The 25,109-nt window shown below is 64.5% G+C and overlaps 9 protein-coding genes across 9 annotated transcripts in view; 5 read left to right on the forward strand and 4 right to left on the reverse strand.

Moving 5' to 3' along the window:
* EMIHUDRAFT_451284 (hypothetical protein) overlaps positions 1–141 on the forward strand; it is a gene marked incomplete at its 3' end in the record, with an annotated part of 2,225 nt that extends 2,084 nt beyond the window's left edge. The window contains exon 5 of the mRNA XM_005770071.1: positions 39–141. Coding sequence (XP_005770128.1) covers positions 39–141 — 103 coding nt within the window. The remainder of the gene's footprint in view (positions 1–38) is intronic.
* Positions 142–1,442: 1,301 nt separating this feature from the next.
* On the reverse strand, positions 1,443–4,916 carry EMIHUDRAFT_209625 (hypothetical protein; the record flags this gene model as incomplete). Its single annotated transcript, XM_005770072.1, has 3 exons — positions 1,443–1,470; positions 3,640–4,046; positions 4,230–4,916. The coding sequence occupies 3 exons, from the start codon at positions 4,914–4,916 to the stop codon at positions 1,443–1,445; spliced, it is 1,122 nt and encodes a 373-aa protein (XP_005770129.1).
* Positions 4,917–5,341: 425 nt separating this feature from the next.
* Positions 5,342–5,853, forward strand: EMIHUDRAFT_436225 (hypothetical protein). The gene has a single exon (XM_005770073.1). The coding sequence runs from the start codon at positions 5,378–5,380 to the stop codon at positions 5,672–5,674; it is 297 nt and encodes a 98-aa protein (XP_005770130.1). The 5' UTR covers positions 5,342–5,377; the 3' UTR covers positions 5,675–5,853.
* Positions 5,854–5,983: 130 nt separating this feature from the next.
* EMIHUDRAFT_209627 (hypothetical protein) lies at positions 5,984–6,508 on the reverse strand (the record flags this gene model as incomplete). Its single annotated transcript, XM_005770074.1, has 1 exon — positions 5,984–6,508. One exon carries the CDS (start codon positions 6,506–6,508, stop codon positions 5,984–5,986), a length of 525 nt encoding a protein of 174 aa, XP_005770131.1.
* A 2,174-nt stretch (positions 6,509–8,682) lies between these two features.
* On the reverse strand, positions 8,683–9,763 carry EMIHUDRAFT_209629 (hypothetical protein; the record flags this gene model as incomplete). Its single annotated transcript, XM_005770075.1, has 2 exons — positions 8,683–8,701; positions 8,871–9,763. The coding sequence occupies 2 exons, from the start codon at positions 9,761–9,763 to the stop codon at positions 8,683–8,685; spliced, it is 912 nt and encodes a 303-aa protein (XP_005770132.1).
* Positions 9,764–10,370: 607 nt separating this feature from the next.
* Positions 10,371–12,401, forward strand: EMIHUDRAFT_451285 (hypothetical protein; the record flags this gene model as incomplete). The annotated part of the gene is made up of 6 exons (XM_005770076.1): positions 10,371–10,822; positions 10,910–11,044; positions 11,583–11,612; positions 11,686–11,738; positions 11,818–11,859; positions 11,928–12,401. The coding sequence occupies 5 exons, from the start codon at positions 10,371–10,373 to the stop codon at positions 11,835–11,837; spliced, it is 690 nt and encodes a 229-aa protein (XP_005770133.1). The 3' UTR covers positions 11,838–11,859; positions 11,928–12,401.
* A 2,191-nt stretch (positions 12,402–14,592) lies between these two features.
* EMIHUDRAFT_436227 (hypothetical protein) lies at positions 14,593–15,572 on the forward strand. Its single transcript, XM_005770077.1, has one exon. It carries the CDS (start codon positions 14,640–14,642, stop codon positions 15,393–15,395), a length of 756 nt encoding a protein of 251 aa, XP_005770134.1. The 5' UTR covers positions 14,593–14,639; the 3' UTR covers positions 15,396–15,572.
* On the reverse strand, positions 15,549–18,942 carry EMIHUDRAFT_451286 (hypothetical protein; the record flags this gene model as incomplete). The annotated part of the gene is made up of 9 exons (XM_005770078.1): positions 15,549–15,930; positions 16,118–16,285; positions 16,344–16,438; positions 16,471–16,596; positions 17,022–17,096; positions 17,604–17,690; positions 17,900–18,058; positions 18,130–18,577; positions 18,647–18,942. 9 exons carry the CDS (start codon positions 18,940–18,942, stop codon positions 15,765–15,767), a joined length of 1,620 nt encoding a protein of 539 aa, XP_005770135.1. The 3' UTR covers positions 15,549–15,764.
* A 5,144-nt stretch (positions 18,943–24,086) lies between these two features.
* Positions 24,087–25,084, forward strand: EMIHUDRAFT_451287 (hypothetical protein). Its single transcript, XM_005770079.1, has 3 exons — positions 24,087–24,407; positions 24,489–24,643; positions 24,824–25,084. The coding sequence occupies exons 1-3, from the start codon at positions 24,107–24,109 to the stop codon at positions 24,923–24,925; spliced, it is 558 nt and encodes a 185-aa protein (XP_005770136.1). The 5' UTR covers positions 24,087–24,106; the 3' UTR covers positions 24,926–25,084.
* Positions 25,085–25,109: the final 25 nt, after the last annotated feature.

Here is a 25,109-nt window from a genome sequence, read left to right on the forward strand (position 1 = left end):
GGTCAGGTGCCCTCCGAGGGGTGCCGCCTCCAGGTCAGGGACCGTTTCACCAGCAGCCACTTGCAGCGCCGCCGGCCCGCTCGCCGCCGTCAAGTGCTGGCTGGGCGGCGCGACCGGAGGCGCGTCGGGCGTCGGCGATGACAGCACGGTCGGCTGGAGAGGCGCCGTACCGGGCGTGCCGGGGGCGCACGCGGCGGCCGTCTCGGCGGCGCACGCGGCCGCCAAAGCGCGCGCCGCCGCGGCGGACGCTCACGCTCGGGCCGCGGCGGCGGAGCGGAGGGCGAGGGAGCTGGCGGCCGAGGCGAGGGCGCGGGCGGCCGCCGCGCGCGACGCGACGAGGGGGGGGCGGCGCGGGGCAGGCTGACGTGCTGTGTGTGAGGCGACCTGGCGACGGGAGGGGGTTGCGACCCTACTCTGCGAATATACGTCCTCCAAACGACCTCCAAAAGGGCTGTGATCTGCCCGTATTCTCCGACCGTATTCCACACGTATTCCAGAGTACGTATTCCAAACGAGGCCCCCAAATGGACGTATGTTCCGAATAAAATTTTCTTCGCTCCTCCGCGAATAATTGCTACACAGAGTAGGGTTGCGACGGACCGACGACCGACGTCACATGCCCCCCCCGCCAGGCTGCAGGCAGGGAGGCACGCGCGTGCTGGAAGCTGGATCCTGGTGGTACGGGGTGTGGAGGGTGAGTTGACCAGGGGGTTGTGCGCCGGGCCCTCCTGCTCGGCTCCGGCGCGGGGCCCCCCGGAGGCACCGTGCGCCGCGCCGCAGTGCGGAAACGGGGCTCCGGCGCTCATACTCGCTCATACTACCAACTTCCCGATCTAACCCGGTCTAACAGAGGGCAGATTTGGAGAGATCTCGAGGAGTACATACAGATAGACCCTCCAACCACCAGAAAACTTCGACCTGATCGGTCGTACTGACCGCCGACTGATCACTCCAGACAGCAGACAGGCCGACGTCTGCACGTGGCCGGCCGGGCGAGAGGCTTGACACGATCCGACCCTGCGACCCTGACGCTGCTGCTCTAGCTATCAGCCATGCACTGCTGACTGCTGCCACAATGTGCGACCTGTGCTGGCCCACTTGGCGGCCTTCCCGGTCAGTGGTGAGGCGCAGTTCAGAGCTGTCGATGGCGCGATGCCGCACTGGTCCCACATTGGTGACACGAGACCACCAAGTTTGCCGGTCCAAGAGAGAGGCACCGGCGCTGTCCTCACCTGAGAAGGTGCGTGGTCCCTCTTGACTGCCCATGCGCGCGAGGCTGTGTAGGCATAGCCTCGAGAGTGCCAGCAGCCAATCCGAGGTGACGCGCATTGCGTCAGAAGCGTGCACGCGCTGGAAGGACACCTTCCTACTGGCCGTACGATCAGGTCGTCACTGAATGCTTGATACTAAGGCCGCGAGCTATGCAGGTGATCAATTGTGCATCATGGCACGGTCAGCTGCGCCGACAGGCTGTCGCAAGGCGTGATAGCATGGCCGCAAGTACGCCGAATTCCCATGAAACAAGTAAAAATCTCGAAAAAAGAAAAAAAAACTCCAAAAAAATCGGCGCCTGCGGCGGGCCATGGGACCCCATCTCCCCCCCGCATGGACACCCTCTGGGGCCCCCGCGCCGGCCCAGAGAGCCGGTAGACAAGTCTTGTCATCAACAGAGTAGATGGATCTGACCTCGCTCCTCGGGGCCGATGTGACCAAGCGCTGGTGGCGTGGTTTGACCTCACACCCATGGTCTCACAGTGTGCCGGCAGTCGCCGAGCAGTGTCGCTCACACAAGCCGCAGCACAAGTGACTGAGGGCCAGTGAGGGCGAGCCCATCGCTGTCACAGCTGTAGCAGCCGCACAGTAGGTTTCGCCTCAGATTTTGCCCCAAACCAGCTCTCAGACTCAGGGAAACTCGAGAGTTGCCAGAATGGAGCAGGAATGGAGCACCAAACACCCTCTTCCCTGTGGTTTCCCTGGAAACTTCCGGAAACTCAAAGTGCTGGGGACCCTCTGGTTTCCCTCTGGGTTGCCGGAAACTCTCGAGCGGGCTTCACCCCGCACGCCGCGGGCTTCACCCCGCACGCCACGGGCTTCACCCCGCACGCCGCGGAGCTCGAGGCTCCGAGCTCTCCGTCCCTCCGAGCCCTTGGAGCACCTGGAGTGCAGTCGGCAGCGGCGCGGTGCGCAGCCCCTCAACCGCGCAGACTCCTCCACCGCCCGCTCTCCCTGTGCTGCACTCGGTACAGCAGGGATTGTCCCACAAAAGGGTTCGACGCCAAAAAACCAAAATGGAGATGCCAACCGCGCAGACTCCTCCACCGCCCGCTCTCCCTGTGCTGCACTCGGTACAGCAGGGATTGTCCCACAAAAGGGTTCGACGCCAAAAAACCAAAATGGAGATGCCGGGCTTCGATCCCGGTACCTCTCGCATGCGAAGCGAGCGATCTGCCAATTGATCTACATCCCCGTGCCTCGACGAGGCATTCGGTGTGGAAGAGAGCCGGAGGGCGGCAGCCTATATAGCTAAAAATTGGTGAAAGAGAATTTGGAGGTGAGAGAGAAATGATGTTTTAAGAGAGATTGATGAAGTGTTGGGAGGGGGGGTGGAAGGGGGGAGTGGTTTTGAGTGATGTGTATATATTATTAAAGGTGTGAGAGAGAGATTTTTAGAGATAGGGTTACGTTAGGGTTAGATATGGTGAAATTGAGAACGGAGGAATGTGTTTTGACGTAGCCGTGGCCGTTCTTGTGGTCGAAGGGTTGGCCGGGTTGCCCGCGGCTTGAGGCGTTGCCAACGCCCGTCGAGGAGGTCTTGAGGAGGGGCGTCCAGAGCTTGACTTCATTCACCTCATCGCATCCTCCCGGGCCAGCGTGGGGTTCCGCGAGGTCGACCTTGTACCCCTCGTTGTACTGCCGAGTGGAGCTCTTGTTTCTCCTTGTCACCGTGCACGACCGGCGCGTTGGCCGGGGCGCGCATCGCGTCCGCCCAGGCGGCGAGGACGCCGTCGTGGGGCCGCCGGTGGTGGGCCTTGTTGTAAAGGTAGTCGCCGAAGAAATCGACTGGCATGCCCCGCTCGAGCGCGACCCGAAGGGTGGGAAGCGCCGCGGAGAGCCAAAGGCCGAGCTTTGTTTTGAAGGGTGTGTGGCAGCCACGCTGGCTGTGTGTATTGTGAGCTTGTTTGTGTCTGTGTCAAACGTGCGTGTCGTCATCATCTGTCCAGCGTCCACCCATACCGCGTTGGTGTCCACCCCCCTAGGGGTCCAGGGCTCTCTAGCCCGTAGCCCGATGCCAATCATCCCGCGACCATAGCCCCTCCCGCAGCCGCAGCCGTAGCCGCAGCCCCAACTCTTGCTGCTCTTCTAGTGTCGGGTAGTGACCCGGGCCCCGGGGTGAGGGGATGGAGATCTCATGGATTGTGAAGATCCTTCACACCAAGATCGTGCACAGGGCGGGGACACATGTCTCCCTAAATCCCATCTCGTCTCAGAGTTTGACCGTTTTTATTTATTTATTTATTTAGTTACCGCTGACCGGACAGGTTCCACACCTCTCGGCGAGCGTAAACAGTGAGTCACACCCTCGCAGCACCGCCGCGCGGGCGCGCCTCGAGCTCCTCCGGCCGCGGTATCGACGCGCACCGAAACGACTCCCGCGACCAGCCGCCGCCGGGCAGCGCATCGGGGAAGCAGCTCGAGGCGCACTTGGTGTGGAGGCGCCGCTGGTCGAAGCCGACGCCGGCAGCGGCGCTGCGGTTGGCCTCCTGCAGCTCCCCGCGCGAGGCGCCCGGGGGCGGCTGGTGGCCGTTGAGGAAGTGGGGCATGAGGCCGGGCAGGCCGCGCCGCCGGTAGGGCCTCGAGAAGAAGTCGCCGTTGCGCGCGCCGCACGTGACGGCCGCGGTGCGGTTCGCGTCGCAGCGGAAGAGGTGGGGGTGGCGGCCGCACATGACCCCCTCGTCGGTCGGGCGCAGCGCCTCGCACTCGGCGCGGCGCAGCCAGATGATCTCCGTCCGCGCCTCGCCGTTGACAAAGTCGCGGTTGCCGGGCACCTGCAGCGTGTCGATCCCGTCGAGCCTGGTCGACGGCGCGCCGCAGCTGGCCGGGCGCACCGCGCGCGCGGCCCTCGCGCAGGCGGGCTGCGTCGCGACCGCCGCCGCGAGGCGGGAGGCTGGCCCGGCGCAGCAGCGGCCGAGGAGCTGCGCCTCCTGCAGCAGCCGCTGCGCCGTCGAGACGCGCGGGACGACGAGGGTGCGGCCGAGGTTGATCGACAGGCCCGAGCCGGCGGCGTAGTAGAGGAACATGGCGTGCGTCGTCTCGTCGCGATCGTCCGCCCACGGGCAGTGCGTCACCTCGACCCACGAGCCGTTTGGGAAGGGCCGCTCGGGCCGCGCCGGCCGCACCCACAGCGTGTCGAGCGGAGAGTGCTCGCTCACCGCGTGCGCCCAGTAAAAGGGCTGGCGCGGAGGGCGCGCCGTCTTGTGGCACACGCCCACCCGCGCCACGCTGCGCACCGCCGCGTCGGAGAGCAGGCGCAGGTACACCACCCGCAGCGCGTGCAAGTCCACGCGGCCGGGTGCGCCGTACACCGCGGTCGAGTAGGCGCCCTGGATGTCGTGCAGGGCCGCGGCGGTGACGGTGCGCTGCCGCACGAGCTCCTCGGCCGGGCTGCGCGTTTTGACGAAGGACGCGTAGGCGATCGCGCGGCTGCGGTAGTGACGGTGCGCTGCGATCACGCGAAGGTGGTGGTAGTCGACGTCCGTGTAGTCGCAGGCGGCGCAGAGCGAACAGAAGCTCACGAGCCTCGCGGAGCGAGAGCCCCTGCGCTGCGCGTCCCGGTACACTGTAAAGAAGCGGCAGTCGGCGCGGGCCGAGCAAGCGGCGCGGCAGGCCGCCTCCGACGCGGCAAAGTGGACGAGCATGCCAGTCCACGAGGCGGGGCGGGTCTTGCAGCATGGCTCGGTGGCGTTGGGCAGAGGCAGGAACGAGGACGGAGGAGCCGGGGATTGCGGAGAGGCGCGGCGGCTCGAGCGCTGCATGGAGGAGGAGCGCGGCGGGTGTGTGTCGCCTCACCGGGAGGGAAGCGGTCGCGGCGTGCAGCGGAGCTGAGTCTGCGGTGTGCAGCGGAGCTGAGTCTGCGGCGTGCAGCGGAGCTGAGTCTGCGGCGCGCAGCGGAGCTGCTGGGCGCGGCGTGCAGCGGCAGCTTCGCAAAGAGGCCAAGCTCAGCCGAGATTTTCTTTATATCCGCATGTGAAGAATGTCTATGCCCCGCCAAAGGTGTCGGGTGTCGGCAAAAAAGAATTTGTCGGTCCAGTCGCCGTGTCTCGGCACTCAACATCGGTTCCGCGAACAAACGACCGCATCGGGGTGACGGCATCTCGCCATGCTCTCTCCGCTCGGCCCACGCCGCTCTCCGCTCGGCCCCCGCCGGTCTCCGCTCGGCGAACGCCGCTCTGTTGAAACAGTGGCTAAGAAGTCGTCTCTCGGCAACCGCCGCTCCCGCCAACGCGGCTCGACCGTCACCTCGGAGCTGCTCGAGACAGTGCAGCACGAGCTCCGGGTCGAGAAGGAGCGGCAGGACAAGGAGCTTTGCGCCTGGGGAAGAGGGCTCGACTGGCGCCCGTGGGAGGCGATGGCCCCCGCGTCGGTCGAATGCGGAGTGTTCTCGCTTGACCTCTGAACCGAACCATCGTCCGGCATCTGCTCGTCGTGGTGTGCCGCTGGTTTGTGACAGGACATCGCGCTGCGATGTGACTGATGATGGAGATAGAATGCATGTTGTTGAGTCCAGGCAGTGACTGGTGGTGTCTCAGGATGTGGAGTGAAGATCCATCCCACATGCAAGATCGTGTGTGTGTATATGCGCGGCAGCCGGAAGCTGGGACCCCAGAGGGTCCCGCGAGAGGGACACACCACCAACGCGAATCCGAACAGGTGACGAGAGATGCGCCACCCTTGTGAGCACGCCGGCCACGCCACAGAGACGTTTTCAGACCCGCGACGGCCCGTCTCTCACGAGGACGAACAGGTTGCCCTTGTCACCGCGCGAGACGCGCAGCGTGTCGTCGAGGTAGGTCGTCTCGAGCACGCCCTTGGCCGCGGCGGGTGCAGGTATCCGGAGCCAGCCGATGCCAAAGCGCAAGAACTGCACGTCCACAGTTCGCCCGTCGTCCCGCGGCGTGAGCCTGGCACGAACCATGTTTTTGAGGAGCCCGAGCAGCACCCACTCCTCGTTCTTCGCCGCGAGCTGACGGGCATCGATCGACTGCAAGATCCTCTTGTACCGCGGCCGGAACGGGCGGGGCCGAGTCGTGCCCAGGATGGAGTCGGAAGTGGTGTAGATGAGGCGCCAGCAGCCGGTGAGCAGGTCTGGCGCCTCGAGTGGCTTCGGCGTCGGATTGAGTGGCTCGATCTGCTCAATCGCCTCCAGCACGGAGGGTCGAAACTCGGCGATGCGCCCCATGTCTGCGACGGTGCACGCGTCGATGAGGGCCGCCTTGGCGTCGCCGAGCATTGACTGGTACTCGGACGCCTGTGCTGCCACGGCGCGCAGTGGAGCCGCAGCGGATCGACCGGCGGCGGCGCGAACGGCGAACCCGCTGGCGGTGTGGAGCAGGAGCAGAGGCACACACATGTCGTATCGCGTATCGGAAGCGCCTCCCGCAGTCAGTGTGGGAGAGAAAAATTCTGGCAGCGCAGCACAGCACGACAAGGGTGGGCGACGGCTAGCGCACCACACCCCTCTCCTTAAAATCCCTGTGTGGTGGCGGCGTGCCGTCCTCCCATCCCTCCCTAACCCTGGGTCGTCTGCCTCTTCCTATCTCTCTTCGCACTCAAAGAAAGAAAGAAAGAAAGAAAACGGACAACGCAAGGGAGGGATGGGAGGACGGCACGCCGCCACCACACAGGGATTGTAGGCAGGGGGCTTGCAGAATTCTTTGTGGTGCTAGTTCGTGCCAGTCTGCTAATAAATAAATAAATAGAGCAGTCATCTCCAGGGAGAGATGGGCGACGCACACGAACACAGAGGGACAGTGCGCACCCCGCCCCGCTCGCAGGGCGTGCATCACGCAGGTGGACTGTATGACTCCTCGGGTTTCTGGGACTCAGAGGTGTGCTAGTCGCTATTCTCCGACAATTCCGACATATCTGACGGGCAGTTCGGGCTCGAGCGGTCGCGGTCGCGGCCAGCGCGTGAGGCCTGGCTAGGGTTGCCGGGCAGTCTGCTGTGAGAGGGGCTTGTGTGCGTAGAATTCTTTGTGCAAGAAGATGCGCTCCGCGCACGTAGGAACCCTAATCATCGCCGCGCTGCTCGCCGCGCCCGCGTCCACGAGCCAGTGCGAGGACTACTTTGGCGATATCGAGGACCAGGACGGCACCGTGACGACCGTAGTGGACCCGGACGTCACTGAGGGATGGCCTTTTGCGCGTCTCACCTTCGTTCACCACTCTGGTCCCGGCTCTGCGTGCTTGTCTCCCGCGCCGCCAAAGGGCTGCCACCGCTACTATGTCGCGACGTACACGACGTCCGAGTGTCCCTCCACCTGTCCGCTGATCACCGGCACCGCCGCCAACTTTACGGGCAAGCGCGACTTGGACGGCAGATTTGACCGAGCGAATGGAATCCTGTCTGCCTGCGCCGAGTGCGCAGCCAGTGTGAGCCTCGTGTGCTGGCGCGCGCCAGCGAAGGACCCGCAGCGATGTGCGTGCCCTGGCGCGGCGCCGTCGCGCGGCGGCGGGCTGCTGATGGAGGACCCGGCGCCGCCGGTGCACCTCCAGAGCTTCGAATCCCTCGAGGACACGCTCAAGGACTCGATGAGCGCTCTTGCCGTTCTCGCGGTCGGCATTGCGGGACTCGTTGTTCTGGGCCGATTCGTTCGGCCCGGCAGTCATACAGCTGCCGAGAGGCTCCTCAACAACCAGTTCTAGCTCCTGGCGCATTGCCGTATGCAGACGTGTGTCGGCGTGCGTGCTTTATCTAGGTAAATTTCATAACTTCTCGACAGTATCTAGGTAAATTTCACAATCTAGGTAATTTTCATAACTTCTCGACGTGGAGGTGGGGCCATCATTCACATTTTCCGCCCGGGGCTAGGCCGCCCTAGGGGGTAGGGGCTAGGCTAGGGCTAGGGCGCTCGCGCGCCTCCCCTGCTCTCTACACGGCTCTCTATGATAGAGTCTCTATATGCGTGCGGAGAGCGCTGCGGCGGTCCTCGGCGTACCTCGGCCCTCTTGTGCCCCCCGCCTCTTGGTCTTGCTCTTCGTTATACGGCGTACTAGACCGTGGGTCTTCCGTCCGGTCTTCGCTCCCCCGGCGTGTGTGGGCAGCTGGAGGTCCGCGCGCACCGCGCACCGCGGCTCTCTCTCGAGCGGAGAGAGCGGGGAGACGGGCTGTGAGGCTGTGAGCCCTGTCCGCGCCTCTCTCCGAGCTCGCGCGCGCCTGACACCTAGGAAGCGGGACCGCTGGGCCGTCTGTGGCGACGAAGTGGCAAGTCGCCCCGGGGGGGTCGCGACCTCCGGTTCGCCGTTCCTCAACTCCAACGACCACCCTCTAGCAGTGTACCCACACGATACGTAGATATACGTCTCACGCTAGGTCTCACGAGTGTTAGGAACAGTTATCGTCCTCGTCTCCTCGAGCGTTATTCCCCTATCTATCTCGCGCGCTATTCTCGCGCAGGAGATAGTTCAATCGTAAATATCGTATCTGCGCGAATGTCTGGTAGGTACAACCACAAACCAGCGTTCCATCCCCGTGCTACCACGGGGAGGTCTCTCTCCGCCTATGCCGTGCCGCGTGGACATCCAGGATGCACGCCACCTCGCGTTGATATTTGCAAGACCTGCCAGCTCGAACGATCTCCGGGATGCAGCACTTTTTTGCGCCGCCATCCCTCTTCTTGCACCCGCCCCCACCGCACTTGCCGCATCCTTTTGAGCAGCAGACTGCGCCCTTTGGGTCGGCGATTCCTTTCTCGCACATCCCTTTCGCAGCTGGCTTCTTACTCTCCTCCTCCTTTGCATTGGACGCACTCTGTTCGACGGCTCCACAGAAGGACGGGACGGCAAAGTGGCTCATCTTCCTCGCCCGCTTGTCTGTTAGGTTGCAGCTCGCGTCGTTCGGGTTCCAAGTGTAAAAGGCACAGTTGTGCGTTTCGCTGCACCGCGTTGCGCACTTTGAAGCGGTCGACTCGCGCGTCTGGCCCCACAGGTTACTCAGCAGAAGGCTCCCGCGGCTTGGCTGGAAGCGGCAGGCCCGCTCGGCCGGCACTCCGCACACTGCCTCCTTGGTGACAACCTTGTTCGAGCTCCGCGCCGAAACGTGGCAGCCGTGGTCCTGCCACCAGGACCAGTACGCACACCCGGGCAGCTTGCGACATCGCGCCGCGCACGACTCGGCAGACTTTGCTATCGTGCGTGGCCCCGCCGAGTGCAATGGCTGGTAGCTGCAGCGGGGCTCATGCGGAAAGTCGACGAGATTGGTGAGGTGGCAAGCCACGTCGTCGCGAGAGCGGCACGCCGTCCCAAATTTGTGGGGACAGCAACGCTCGGGGCCGCCCTGTCGCGAAGCGCAGCGGCTTCCCACACCATGCCGGCCCCGGCAAGCACCGCACTCCGCTGCGCAGCACGCCGTTCCGCTCTCGTCCCGAACGCCCCTCCTGCACATGTCCGTCTCGAGAGGCGACAGCTGCTGCACCATCGACTCGTTGCTGAGGCTCTGCAGAAGCGCGGCGGCAAGTGAGAGAATGCTCGCCGACGCGACGGACATATTGCGGGACGGTCGGAAGTTCGGACCATGCGTTTCTCTTCTTGCGTTTGGCCGGGTTCGGGCTCCTGCCGATATGGGGTAGTACCTGTGTGTGTAGGAATTTGTCTCGTTCAGCACCCAGAGAGGCGCTGGAGATTTTTAGAACCAATCAAAGTAGGTAGGTTGGGCTTGTTTAGGTCCTTGCAATAGGAGGTAGGGTACCCCACATCTCGCCTTATCGCTTCGCAGCGCAAGCCCGCTGCCGGCGACCCGATCGGAGAGCTCATAGTCATGGTACAACTCAGCGCGCCGTCGCGCCCTAGACGGCCCGCCCTGGCCCTGCGGACCTTCCCACAGAGCTTGGCGAGGCTGTACAGAATGCCCAGAGCATACTGAGCAGGCTGCCGTCGAGCGACGAGCCATGCTGGCTCGCCGCCGGCTGCGAGCTCGAAGACCCGCGCAGAGCGTCGCCGAGCCATGCGTGCCCGCCCGCTCGCCCGCGGCCGCAGGCGTGGGAGCCAACCATCCTGGCGTCTATGGCAAGCGCTCACACGCCAAAAGGCACCTCCCAGCGCGGCGCAACCACAAACCCCTCATCCGCTACGGAGCCCGAACCCATCGGCCACCAATGGCGATTCCACCCGCGCTGCCCTCACCAAAGCTGCCGCTGCTGCCGCCAGCCTCGTCCTTCGCTGCCTTCATCGCCGCGCAGGCCGAGACGTGCCCTCCGCGCCGCGCTGCCTCCTTCTCCGGAGCCGCGCCGTTTATCGCATACTCTGCAGCCGAGGCGGCGTCCAAGGCGCCGCCGCTCGTGTACCGCGAGAAGGTGCTCTTCGACTGCCTCAGCCCGGGCAACGCGAGCATATCGGTCACACTCGCTTTGCTTCCCGCCGTCGCCGCCGAGCTGGTGCGCGCAAACATCCTGCCGGCGGGGGATTTCTCGAACGCGCCGCCTCCCGAGCCGGAGCCGTTTGACTGGATGCTGATGCTTCAGAACGCCGCGCTCGCGCTCGCGCGCGACCTGCTCTCGAAGGTGACGCAGCAGTTCATCGAGATTCGCGCAAAGCTGCGTGTGCCGCAGTGCGCTCTCCTGCCCGCGCCGGCGCGCCCGTGTCTGCGCCGTGAGTCTGCGCCGTGAGCGGGTCCGCGTCTCCCGCACGGCTGCAGGTGGGTCCACATGGAGCTGATCAAGCACGTGCCCACCTTCAGCGAGTACCTGCACGGTAAGCCTCATCTCTCCATCAAGTCCTCCCTCGCCGGCCGCTGGCGCGCGGCGCGCGGCGTCGCGCTGAGCAAGGTTGCGCCGTCACACCCTCCCCGCTGCCGCCGCACACCCTCCCTCCGCCGTCGCACGCGCGTCGCCACGACCGCCCTCTCCTCGTCCGCCCTCTCCGCCACCCTCCCCGCCTCCACCTACCCCACCTCCGTCTCCGCCTCTGCCGCCACCGCCTCCGCGCTTCCCTGCACAGGTTGCCTACGCCAACAGGACTCTCGGCTTGTTCGTCGCGGACGCGGCGCTCCTCGCCACACGCCAGCCGCACCTCGGCCGCACCTCGGCTGCACCTCGGCCGCGCCTCGGCCGCGCCTCGGCCGCGCCTCGGCCGCGCTTCGGCCGCGCCTCGGCCGCACCTTGGCCGCGCCTCGGCGGAACCTCGGCCGCACCTCTTTCTGCAGTTGCTCGTGGACGGCGCGCGTCTCCTCTTCCCAGCCGACTGCCGCACGCGCCTCGTCTACGTCGCCGGGCCGTAGATGCTGCACCGCAGCGCTGCCCTACCGGCCCGTGTGCTCCTCCCCGCAAGGCCCGGACTCACACCCCCATTCGCCGTGTCCCCCACTCCAGGCGTCGGACGACCCTGCCGTCGCGAGCTTCGTGCGCGACTGTCCGCCCGAGGTGGTCGAGGGCTGTGAGCGGCGCCTCTTCACGAGTGCGGTGGTGTGGGCAGGTGCGCAACTTCAAGCTCAAAGTCGGGAAGCACGCCCTCTCCGGCTGCCTCTCGTGCGCCGCTGCCGCGCGGACGGGACGCCGCTCGTCGGGCACTGCTCACCCCTCCCCTGCCGCACCTGCTGCGCCACAGGTACGTGCTCGGAGTGGTGACGCCGCTACTGCTGCCCACGCCGTGCGGCCTCCTCGCCGGCGCCTGCGCGTGTATGCGGTCCGCGCCTCACGCCCTCCTCGCGCGATCAGGTGCCCCTTCTTCGTCGGCTTCTTGCTCGGGGACGTGGTCGCCGTCTTCGCCGCAGAGGCGGCGGTGGCCAAGTACGGCGAGATCAAATGAAGAGCCGCCCCTCGCAGCAGAGGGAGGGGCGGGGGGGACCGCGGAGAGGCTCGGCTCCGCTCTGCGGCGCGGGCAGCATGGAGAGAGAGGAGGGGGCGAGCGGGGCGGGGCGGGTTCTCGAACTGGAGCCGTCTCTCGCGCGGGGAGGTGGCGCGGCGCCTCGAGGGGCCGGCGGCGGCGGCGGAGAGAGCGGCGCAGCGGCGAGAGGGGCGCGGCCCCGCCGCAGTGCGCGCGGGTGCCTCTGCAATGCGGAGGCCGGAGAGGGACGGGCCCACACCCATGCGCCACGCCGGCCTGGCCGCATGCGCCGGCCTCCGAACTTGTCTGTACTTTTTGTCAGTATCCGGATCATTTTTGGGACTGAACAACTTTGTCAAGCGCAACAACTTCAACCTGCTGCAGAGCGCATCTCTCTCTCTGTTGTGCGAGGCGTGAACCGCGCCATTCGCTCTCTCACCTGGCAACCCTGCGTGTCTGCACGTCTCGCGCGAGCGTGAACAGGGCTCGAGGAACAGGGCGACCGCCCACGCGCCCAAAGCAAACTTTAAACCACCATAAAGATCAGTCTGCAGGGGCGCGGCAGGGGCGACAAGCGGCAGCGGCAGGAGTACGCGGCAGGCGTGCGGACGTGCCGGCTGGAGACGATTCGTGGCGCCAACTGCCTTGGGAGGCGCCCGCCGAGACGTGCGCGACGATCGCGAAGTTTTGCGCGGAGGTGGCTGATTAGAGTCTCCTCCTGAAGAGTGACGCTATTTCGTGCACATGACAGCTGGGACACTCGACTCGTCACGCACACACGTGTTGGTGTTCATGATTCCACGACCAACGCGTGCGAGGAGGACATGCAGCTATTCCTGATGTGGCTGTACGATCTCAGAGGGGATTCGATCGCACGCGTTGCGGCTGGTGCCGACACACTGCTGTGGCTCTCGGAAGCCAACCCAAACGCCGCAAGCGATAAAAGCGGCGAGCAGGATGAAGATGAAGCACCAGGAAATGCGCCGGTAGCAACGGCTCTCTTGCACGTTGATATGCACTTGCTGCTGTGTGGGTACAGCGAGCACCACAGCTGGATCGTGTACAGCGAGGCTTGGAGGCAGAACCTCACCGATCACTCGTGCAAGGCGCTCGTGAGCGTCAGAGGGCGATTTGGTAAGAGTGGATTCGGAATGGCCAAGTTGACCGAAGCGTGAGGTGTCGCCGTACGACGGTGGAGGCACGTCGTCGTCAGAGTCCTCTTTGCTGACTGGTAAGGGCATGTATTCAGCACTGACGGCCGAAGGGCGTGGCAAGATGGGACGCGGAAGCGAAACCTTGTGAACTTCAGTAGTTTTTCTTTATTGCTTGCCGAGGTGGCTGAGCTCAAGTGTGGGATGTGGTGTGTGTTGGATGTGGAGACCACACACTCCAACTAGAAGCGATACTACACACTACATCGGTCTACACAGGGTGTAGGGGTGTCAGGCGCGGAGAGCGCCGGCGCGGCGCGCCGCGGAGAAAATGATGCGCGAAGCACAGGCAGCCAGATGCGATTTCTGTTGAGTTTTGGCTCCGCCCCAAGGCCAGCCGGCGCGCTCCTCCGCGCGCGCAATATCGAGCGCCGGCGCGCTCCGCGGCGCGCGTGAACAGGGCTAGTGCTGCCGCGAGAACGCCAGCCAGGTACGACATGTCTCGTGTAGACTCCTCCTGGGTCATGGTCGGTCATATGCAGGACGGCCAGAGTCGCCCACATCGCCTACGCGGTCCCGAGTGTGGTCAGGCTGATACACCGCGACTCAACGGTTGAGTGCGGCCAGCGCACACAAAAGTCGTCGACTGCGGCCTGGCGCGGTGATCATAGGTGCTGGAGACCAGACAGTATGAGCCTGTAACCTGGGCACGCATGAACTCGGTACCTACATTCGCAGAGGCCCGGCAAGGATGGGATCTAGTAGAGTGATTGCGCACTGAGACCGTGCTCCGTGGGTCGCTGGAATGACCTGAAAGGCATCCTCAGTGCCGCTGCTCGACTCTCCAGTGTCACAGCCGATGCCTGTGACCTGGTCACCGCCGATGCCTGTGACCTGGTCACCGCCGCACGCAGGTTGAGATCCGCGCCTCCTTCCCTTATTTGTTCGCCTGTATTTGCAAATACGTATTTGCAACTGTCTGCACGTCTCGCGCGCGCGTGAACAGGGCGATCGGGCCAAGACTAAGGCTGCCGGCGTCGGCCCCGGCTGCTGCGAGGGCCCTCCCGTTGAGGTGTCCATCTTATGTGCAGTGGGGCTACAACTGAGCGCGTCGGCAGGATCCGCAAAACCGTCGTAAAGCTGTCCTGCGCACCCCGCCCCGCTCGCAGGGCGTGCATCACACAGGTGGACTGTGTGACTCCTCGGGGTTTCTGGGGACTCTTGACAGAGGTGTGAGAGAGAGAGGTGAGAGAGAGAGTTTGTTGTTTGTGGTGTGCGATTCCTACCACTTGGAGCACCCGGGTGTTTTCTCCTTTTTTTGGGCTGCAGCACAAACGTCCTGGCGAGTAGAGACCACGCCTGCTATTCACAGCACAAGCCCTCGCCGAGGGCTCGAGCATGCATGCGCAGTGAAAAGCACGGACCCCGGTGAAAAGTCAGGCGTAGCTCGACATGCCCAGCGCCCCCGCCGGGCTCCCGCTCGGCAGCGTGGTCTTCCCTGGCGACCGCGTCGCGCGCGTCGCCGACTTCGAGCGCGTGCTGCTCGGCTCCGGCGTCCGGCGCGAGGGGCCGCTCCTCGTGTCGACGAGGGCCGGCGTGCTCGGCTGGGACACCGAGTCGTCGCGGCTGTGGGTCGAGGCGGAGCAGCGGCGGTACGTTCCCGTGCTGGGCGATCATGTGATTGGCGTCGTCGCTGAGAAGCACGCCGACGAGTACCGCGTCGACCTCGGCGCCGCCGCGCCAGCCACGCTGCCCGTGCTCAGCTTTGACGGCGCGACCAAGCGCAACCGGCCGCACCTCGCGGTGGGCGCGTTGGTGTACGCGCGCGTGGTGGTAGCCAACAAGGACATGGATCCGGAGATCAGCTGCGCTGCGCCGCCCGGCGTCTCGTCCCGCGACTGGGTGACGCGCGAGTCGCTCTTCGGCGAGCTGCTGGGCGGATACTCGTTCGACTGCCCGAGCGGGCTATGCCGCGCGATGGCGGCGGACGCGCCCTGCCCGCTGCTGGAGGCGCTCGGCGCCGTGGCCGCCTTCGAGGTGGCGGTCGGCGTCAACGGCCGCGTCTGGGTCGACGCGGCGCAGGCCTCAATGCTCATCCTCTCGCAGCAGGCGATGCTGCTCTGCCACACGCACCCGCCCGAGTCGCACCAGAGGCTCGTGCAGACGCTGGCGGGAGGGAGTGACGGCTACCGCGGCGAGGGAGGGTGAACCGGGACCGTACATGGAGGCGCGCGAGACAGCGAGAGACAGCGAGAGAGAGCGAGAGGTGCAGCTGACGCAGAGAGAGCCCGGCGCCATCGCGCGGATTCGTGAACGAGTTGCAAAATCGAAAGCGAACGTATGCGGTTTGGTGTTTTGGTGAGACACACTGGATACAGTCTGTTGACATACCCGCCAATGACTCGTGGGTGAGGTCTTTCGAGTCTCTCGTCGACACGGCGCCGGGGGGCTCCGATTCTCCGAAGGCCATGTCGAGAGGGGTGCGCAACGACACCGACACACCGTGCGGGGACCGGGGCCCCGGGCGGAGTCGTATATGGTTGGCCGCGGGGCTGAAAGCGCGCAGCGAGCCAGGCGCTACCTGTCTGGTGACGGCGAGCGCCGGTCATCCTCGTCGCTCTCGTCACCGGTCGCGCTGTCGCTGAAGTCGCCGTCCTGCCCTTCGCGCAGCCGCGTGAGCATCTCGTCGAGGGCGAGGATCTGGAGCAGCAGCCCGTGCGGGCCCTCGTCGTACGTCCGGAGCCTGCGGCCACGGGTCGTTGGGAGGGGCCGAAGCGTGGCTGCGTGCCGCATCGAGTCGGCTTTCAGCGAGGGCCGAGATGGATGCCGAGCGGGAGACTGGGGCGTGGGTGAGGGGAGAGGCGACGTGTCGAGGAGGAGGGGAGTGCCGCGTCACAGGGGCGTGGCTTGTCCCCAACATGCCGCCGCACCTGCCTCGCCGGCCCGACTCGAACGAGTCCCAGAACGCCTCCGCCTCCGCCTCCCGCCGGACGCCCAGCTCAGGGTATGCGGCGAGGGACGCGTACAGCGGCGCGGAGGAGCCGAGCGGGCCGCGCCGCAGCGGTCGGCCGTGCTCGTCGTACCCGTGCAGCGCCAGCCTGAGGAACAGAGGACCGAGACGGCTCGTTGGGACGGACTCCGCCGAGCGCGCGCGACTCAGCACGCCGCGCGAGCCCGTGCAGCGCGTAGAGCCGCCGCTGCTGCTCTCGCTTGGCCGCGTTCATCGACGCGAGCATGAAGAGCATCATCGCCTAATTAACTAACGAACATAATTAACATGAACCAGTTCATTCGACGCGAGCACGAAGCGCATCATCGCCAGCGAGAGGAAGCGCATCGACAGCATCGACAGCGCGGCGCGCGAGCGGAACATGAAGGCGACGTAGAAGGAGAGCTTCAGCGCCGCCTCCTCCAGCCGCGTGTACCGAGGGTCCACCCATCCGTACTCGCCTGGGGGACGTGTCACGGACATGTCGCGGGCATGTCACCGACATGTCATGGGAGATCGCCGATAGCCGTACTCGCCTCCGCTCGCGCCGGGCGGAAGCCGCAGGATCTCGGTCGCCTTAGGGCCAGGGCCAGGGGTGAGGTTAGGGTCAGGGTTGGGGTTGGGGTCAGGGCAAGGGTTAGGGTTAGGGTCAGGGACAGGGGTAAGGTCAGGGCCAGGGTCAGGGGTAGGGAAAGGTCAGGGGTAGAGCGGCAGGGGGTTGGGCACCCGCAGGATCTCGGGTCGCCTGAGCGGCTCGTGTTGTGCGGCTCGTGTTGTCTCGTGTTGTCTCGTATTGTCTCGTGTTGTCTCGTGTTATCTCAGTCTATCTGGTGTGCTCTCGGCACCCTCCTCGCCTTGCGCGAGAAGTGCAGCGCGTGCGACTCGGACAGCAGGCCCGAGCAGCGCGGGGCGACGAGCACCTGTTCGCGGCAGGAGCCGTGAACACCTCCCCTATTAATTATTAACTATTAATGATCGCGGGGCGACGAGCACCTGTCCGCAGCAGGAGCCGTGAACAGCGCCGTCAACAGCGGCGCGGGCTGCGGCGAGCAGCGGTGGGGGAGGAGCGCCTCCGCCACGGAGGGCGAGAGCAGGAGCAGCGAGGTCAGCTCCCACGAGCGGGGGGAGCGGTGCAGCCAGGAGCGCAGCAGGTGCGAGCCGTAGGCGTGGCGGGAGGGGGCGGCGGCGGGCAGCGCCGGCGCGACGAGGACGGCGAGGCGGCAGGCGGAGATGCGAGCGAGGAGCGTGAGGTTGGCCTGGGAGGGGGGGGGGGGTGCGGGCTGTGGGGGGGCGGAGGAGAGAGGGCGAGAGGAGGGCAGCGCCGAAGAGGGAGAGCCGAGAGGGCGGCGAGAGCCGAGAGAGCCGAGAGACGTGCGCGCAGGAGAGGTGGGGAGGCGCAGGCACAGGGCGGCAGAGAGGGGGCTCACTTGCAGCTCGCGCCGCGCTTGCGGGCCGAGCTTGTGCGCCCCGTCCGAGACCCACTCCCCCTTCTCGAACTGCGGCCGAGGCGCGTCCTGCAGCGAGAACGCGGTGCAGAGGGCGGCGGTGTGCGGCGGTGTGTGGTGGTGTGTGGCGGTGTGCGGCGGTGTGTGGCGGTGTGCGGCGGTGTGTGGCGGAAGAACGGGCGGTGTGTTGGGGCGGAGGCGGCAAGAGACAGAGAGGGCGGAGAAGCGGAGGGGCGGAGGGGCGGAGGGGTGAGGGCGCTTGTGAGGGCGCTTGTGACCTCGATGACCCACGTGCGAGATCCGCCGCCCGGTAGCGTCTCGACGACATCGCGCACACCGCCCGGCACGACCCGCCAGATGCGGCTCGCGTTGCGAGAGCCACTCTGCCGCGCCGCTGCCGCCACGTCCGCTGCCGCGTCTGCCGCGCGCAGGAAGGCCTGTGGAGAGACAAGTCGCGGAAGCGTCGTGGACGTGTCCAGGAAAGGCCTGCCGCGTGCGCAAGGGACGCCTCGTCGTCTGCGTCGTCGCGGCGCGGTGCGGAGGCGTTGGCAGAGGAGCCGGTCCCGCCAACCGGCACCGCAGCCGGGGAGCTGATGCGCGCCGTGCTGGCGTTGGCGGGACCGGGCTCCGCCTTTGCTAATGCGGCGGCTGCAGCGGGCGCAGTGGCGGCGGCGGTGGAGGCGGCAGCGGAGGCGGAGGCGGACGCGGCGGACGCGGCGGATGCGCTGAGCTTGTCCTCCGGGCCTCTGCTCTCGCCCTCTGCGTCCTCCTCGACCGCTGCACCGCCCAGTGACGACACTGCCGCGGACACGCGATGGCGCGGGTGGTGCCGCCACACCGTCGAGTGGTTGATGCCTGGCTCGTCGAATGGGCCCGCCGCGTCGATGACGCGAATGAATGGGTCATCGTGCGGCACGTGGGGCAGGTGCTCGCGAGAGCGAGTGGTGTAGTGGTACCTGGGGCCAGGCGAGAGGAGGTCGGCATGAAGGACTGTGCGTGCTGGTGTGCGCGGGCGAGCAGCTCACTCGTAGTAGAGAGGCAGCAGCGAAGCGAGGCAGCCGAGGGCAAACAACTTGTTCAGCAGCGAGCCGGGCGCCTTTTTCTTGCGACGCGAGGAGCCGGAGGCAGCCATGATGAGCGCCCGGCGAGAGCCGCTGAGAGTTTGGAAAAAGAAATCTGCTTTCCTGACGAAGAAAGAAGCAAATTGCGACAGCCACAGCTTCCCCTTTACAGCCTTTCGAGTTCGCGAACTGGCGAACTGGTTGGTGAACTGGTTCGGTGAACTTGAGCACTTGAGCACTGGATAGGGTCGATTCCGCATGGTACGGGACCCCTCGATCGTCTCACCCTCCCTCGCTGGTGTGCTCATGGGGGGGGGGTCATAACAAACACGGTCCAGGATCGAGGTGCACGCCGCCGAGGGACCTCGGAGGGTAGATCGGGCGGTGTCGTCCCCCCTCTCCATCATCTCCGCGGAGATGTCGTCGGTGGTGGCGGTTGTGACCGATCGAGCTACAAGAGGAGCTTGTTCAGCAGGATCTCTCTGACATTGGGTTAGTCTGGCGCACTACCTCACTGGGCCTGAGACCGCCGAGACGCTTCCCTTCACCGTCTCGGGTTTATGTGGAGTCGAACCACTCCGGGATGGGCAAGCCCATCAAGTCATTTTCGTCAAAGTAGAGCTCGAGCAAGATGTTCAGCCGCCCGCACGTCGTCCCCCGCACGCTGCCGGATCCAATATTGGTTGGGGACCCGTAGCATCATCCAATATTGGTGCCGGCCCGACGCATGTACCGCCATACAGCTGTATGCGGCCCTGGGATGACACGTCTCAAAGCGCCGAGTGCGACATCGGCGGAGCAACGTGCTGAGCACATCGGGAGAAACCCAGAAAGGCCCGCGCAAGAAGACGAGGCGCGGCCGTCCAATGACCATCGCGGCAAAGGGGACTCAAAGGATGCCACTGCTGTCTCCACGCTCGGTGGCCAATCCCAGCAGTGCACCAACCTTCCGCCAGCCGCGAGGCTGTAAGCGGCCACATTGATCTGGCTGACCACGTGGTGAGCCCCCATCCCTAGCAGGTGAGACTGTTGTCCACGTACTTCAGCCGCCCCACCGCCGCGCGACCTCCCCGCGGCGATGCCCACCTTGCCCTCGTATTTGTCGAAGAGCAGCAGCGCCGAGTCTGAGCAGCTGTACATCTTATCCTGAGCGCAGGCGGGCTCGGGCATTGCGCGTGGTAAGGGGCAGGGGAAAGAGAGGGGGGAGGGGGGGGGGGGGGGCTCAGCCAGCTTTAAATATACTGATATTAATAATAATCATTATTTGAAGAGGAGCATCGTTCTCGGTTAATTGTCAAAATTCATTGCCCGGCCGTTCATTAAGTCCATCTCGATTTTGGTTGTTAATTGTCAAAATTCCGTGCAAAAAGCATCAATTAATAATAGTAAGGAAGACATGATGCCCGGCCGTTCAAGAGGTCCGTCTCGATTCTCGTTTTTTCCCCACAGACCACTCGGGCAACTTTTACGAAAGGCAAAGTTTTACTCGACCACTCGGGCAGATTCGATTGCATTTTACCACTCGGGCAAACTCGATGAAACGGGCGGACGGAAACGCGTTTGCGACGGCTCGCCGGAGAGCATGCATGAAGCGGCCGGTGCGCCGCCGCAGCTCACCGATGGAGCCTGCGTCGCGGCTCAATCCACTGACGTAGCAGCACTGCGACACACTCTCCAAGCACGGCCTCTGGCGTTGCGATTGCACAGAGAGCGAGCAATAGGCGCCAAAAGCACAGATCTGTGTGCAGTGGATTTCCATGTAGGTCGCGCGCCCAGCGAGCGGACAACCGCGGGTCTCGGATGCTCTCCCGGACGCGAGCCCATCGTGCGAGTGGCGGACCCGGAGGCGGCCGGCCCAGCTCACCCCCAGAGAGGCCATGGCCAGGGTCAGGCATAAAAGGGGGGTGTTTTTCCGTCCGTCCGCAATCCTCCACGGTGAACTCGCGGTTCGTTCGGTTTCGGAGTTCGCTCTGGACGGCATCCCCTTGGTTCGCTGCATCGGTTCGGTCGTTCGCCCTTGGGTGCCCGAACCCTCGAACTAGTTCGTGAAGTCGAGCCTTTTCTTTTCTCTCCCCCCCCCCCCCCAACCCGCTTCACACCCGCAGGAACAAACAAACCCACCATGCAGAGCGCATCTCTCTCTCTGTTGTGCGAGGCGTGAACCGCGCCATTCGCTCTCACCTGGCAACCCTGTCTGCACGTCTCGCGCGCGCGTGAACAGGGCAGATGTCCCACCATGCAGAGCGCATCTCTCTCTCTGTTGTGCGAGCGAGGCGTGAACCGCGCCATTCGCTCTCACCTGGCAACCCTGTCTGCACGTCTCGCGCGCGCGTGAACAGGGCGTCTGCTAGGGCTCCGCATGGTACGGAAGACCCCTCGATCGTCTTTACTGTGATACTGCTAGCACGCGCCAGTTCGCACCTTCTCTGCTGTGAGAGAGAGTTGTTTTGTTGAAATTCTTTGCTGTGCTGTGAGAGAGGCTTGTATTTTAAGAAAGAATTCTTTACCTTTGCTTGTTCCGCACTGTGCTGTGAACAGAGCACCATCCAACAGCTCACAGGACCCCCCGGTGCTGGGGTGCCGCTGCCAGCAACCAACCAACTCACCGGCGAGACAAACTGTCTGCACGTCTCGCGCGCGCGTGAACAGGGCATTGCCTGGCCCTATCGCCAAACGGCCCTGCTCCTCCTCTTGTCTGGCGTCAATCGCAAACTGCGGCACAGGCCGCGTTGGCGCAGAGGAGGCGGCAAGCCTCAACGCGCCTACCCGTGGCATACCGCCGGATCGGGCCAAGACTAAGGCTGCAGGCGTCGGCCCCGGCTGCTGCGAGGGCCCTCCCGGTGAGGTGTCCATCTTATGTGCAGTGGGGCTACAACTGTAGCGCGTCGGCAGGATCCGCAAAACCGTCGTAAACCCCCCAAAATTGAATTCGACCGCGCAAAGCTGTCCCCCCCCCCCCCCCCCCAAAACTTTATATCACCATAAACATCATTGTGCAGGGAAAAAGAATGCGCACCTTATCCCTCTCCTTGTAACTTCACCTCGCGCGCCGTGTTAAGTCCCTGCTACCGCCCCCCCCCCCCCCCCTGTGCATGTCATGTGCAGGCTCCAAACAATAGAAACGTGTTTGAGATCTCGACAGCTCAAGCAGCTGTCTCTGGCAGCACGTCTCGCGCGCGCGTGAACAGGGCTCGCGCACGCGTGAACAACGCGCTCGCAGACAGTCGGCAGACCTGGACGACGAGTGCTTTTAGTTATTGTTGTTTATGTAACCGAATGCACCATCAGGCCTCGCTCACGGACACAGCACACACTCGCCCAGGCCATACTCTGCCCAAATGCAAGTGCGCGATCCCAAGCGCTACTGACAAGCGTCTCGCGCGCGTGAACAGGGCCCCGCTCACGCGCGTGAACAGGACATCGTGACAGTGCTATCTCACTCATCATAGCTGCGTGACGGCCCCGCCTGCTGCCGCTGACGCTCTCGCGCGCGGGCGCGCGAAATCGCAAATTCTTCCATCTTGAGGTGGTGCGCGTTGTGCTTCTCGATCCACTCACGCGCAGACCTCAGGCGCTCCTCCGGCACGTCCTTCCCGTATTTGTCTGCAAATAGGATCGCCACCTTTGGATGCAGCCCCAGCGCCACATACGATGGGTCAAAAAAGCGGCCGTTGGCGTTGTTCAGGACCGTGATGCCTACCGCACCCTCTAGACCCGCCAAGTTGGTACCGCAAGGTGGCGGAGGAAAGGCAGCACGTGTCAGAAGACTGAAGGCAGCATCGTGGCACCAAAAGAACTCAAGGCGGAAGACGAGCTTCTTGGCGGCCTGCCCGGTGAGCGCGTGGCCGGTGCTCAGCATCGCGTACTTGACAGGCCACTGCACCCAGCGCAGCACCTCTCCGTTGATGACGACGCTCTCGTAAAACAGCGGCGGGATGACAGCCTGCGGGTAATCGATCGCGCCCTCTTCCACGTACTCTGGGCACTCCACCACAAGCGCTTCGTACATCTCACCGCCAATAGGGTGCGGCCACGGCACGGTGCCAATGGGGTGAATCCGCGTGCCCGGCTTAAGGTAGCCGTGCTGCTTGCCCTTGCCGACCGGGATTTTCACCGCCGTGTTCTCGCCGTGGGGCGTGAACATCTTTGCACACATCATCGTGCCCACCTTGAGAGGGTACCCAACCTTCCACTGCAGATTAAGCGCGACGGCGCCAGCGACGAACTGGCGTCCGCCAGACAGGTCGCCCGACGGCCCGTCCCAGTCTTGTGCGCCGACAGGTATCGGCACCCCGTTCTCATCTACCTTGGTGGCGTAGTGGGAGTGAACAACGCCAGCCCCATCGATAGTGGACCAGCGTTCCTCGACTCGGTACTTTGCGACGTGCTCTCGCGTCGCAAACTCCTCGAGGCTCTTGTTGAGGAGAAACCCGAACTTTGTCGTCTCATACCAGTCGGGACGCCCAGACACCTCGTCGAAGAAGCGAGTGCCCACGTCCTGCAGCCGCGCAAAGAGCTCACGCGTGTAAACATTGTCGGTATCGCCACGGTGCATTAGGTCCATGCAGCGATGCCACAGCGCGTTTGCATCCTGATCTGCGGGCCGTCGATTCTCATCATACGGCGCAAATGCCACGCGGTGCGTGCCCGAGAGGTGGTGGTCCTCGAAGTTGGCCTCCTGTCCGCTGCGTGCCTGCAGGTGCGCCCCGCACACGTACTCCACCTTAACCAGCTCCTCGCTACCGAAACCGCGAAGCCCCTCTTGTCGCGCACTTGGCATGATGACAACGAACTTGCTGCGCAAAGAGCAGTAGCGAAGCACCGTCCCCTCTTCAGGCGAGCGGCCGTCGTCACCAAAATGGCGAGGTGAGACCGTGACAGGCTGACCCGGGTAGAACTTCTGCGTAGACTGCGACTCGAAGCAGAGCGACTCCTTGGCTTGCCCGCCGCCAGCCATAACACCACCCGGGAGCAGACCGACGTTGTTGACGTTGCGAGAGGTGTGCCCAAGGCCAAGCCACGAGATTTCGTGTACTAACTATACTACAACCACTACAATCGCTACTCCTGGTACTGCTCCGTCCACCAGACGGCCACGCTCCTTGCACCCCCTAGTGCACCCCACGACCCCGTAAAGGAGGGAAAAGAAAGAAAGAAAGAAAACAGAGCACCCAAGGGAGGGAGAGGACGGCACGCCGCCACCACACAGGGATTTTAAGGAGAGGGGTGTGGTGCGCTAGCCGTCGCCCACCCTTGGGCGTCCGCCTCTTCCTTCTATCGGTGTAAGGCGGGCGGAACAATAAAATTCTTTTGCACAACACGCCCGACTGACCTCGCCACTTGACCGAGCTGTGCAAGTCGGTGACATTCATGCGCCCGTTTCTCCTCTTCCTCGCGCTGATTGCCACGCCGGCGTTCGCGAAGATGGGCCTCGGCGTCGACGTGTGCGACATGAGCCCAGTGCAGTCGTGGCTGTCGGCCTCGGGACTCGCAGCGCCTGCGGAACTGCCCGAGCTGAAGGAGGTGATGTTTTCGGGCAACGAGGACATATGCGGCAAGAGCTTCGTCGGCAACAAGCTCTTTGGTTCCGCTCCGGACGTCTCGTGGGGTGGTCGTCTGGACAGTATCCCGCTCGCGCATCACTTGAAGCACACTGTCGTGCTCTTGGACATCGACGCCGAGGACGGGCCGTATCTGCACATGCTCGTCACCGACGCCCGCAAAGGCGTCGGCTCTGTGGCTGGGCAGCCCGCCATCCGCTGCACTACCGACATACTCACGCGCCTCGGCCGCGCCGGTCCCGCAGGCAACGTGTGGCGCGGCAGCACGATGGCGATGAACTACCAGCCGCCACGCGCGACGCGCGAGGCGCACAGGTACGTCTTCCTGCTGCTCCAGCAGCAGCAGGGTCACACGGTGCTACAGCTTCCACGAGGCGAGAGCCGGCACTCGGACCGCGAGGTGCTGCGTACCCGTAGCCTTCTTTGCGTGCCACTCCACTCTCAGTCTCACACTCTCACTCCCTTCGCTCGCGCCGCCAAACCCGCATGATGGCATGAACGAGGGAAAGCATGAACGAAAGACACTCGCAAGTCGCCTCGCGAGCGCTGTGTCGCCTGTGCGTGGTCGCTTGCCTTGCAGGCGTGGTCGCTCGAGCGCTTCCTGGCACACAACGGCGGGCGGCTCACCCTGGCGGCAGCCTCCTGGTTCTCCTACAAAGGCAAAGACAAGACCGAGCTCTAAGAGGGTGAGATGGGAGGAGCGCGAGCGCGAGCGCTGGCTTGCGTCTCGGGGACGACCAGAGAGCGGCGCGAGTAGCGTGCGCGCACGGCCACGGGGCTGACTGACTTTTCTGTCTGTGAGTTCTGTGAGGTCTATACCTAGCTCCTAGGGCAAGGCCCCCGCCGCTCACACGGACGGACAGCAG

The sequence above is a fragment of the Emiliania huxleyi genome, assembly GCF_000372725.1.
Source record: "Emiliania huxleyi CCMP1516 unplaced genomic scaffold EMIHUscaffold_40, whole genome shotgun sequence".
NCBI lineage: Eukaryota > Haptophyta > Isochrysidales > Noelaerhabdaceae > Emiliania > Emiliania huxleyi.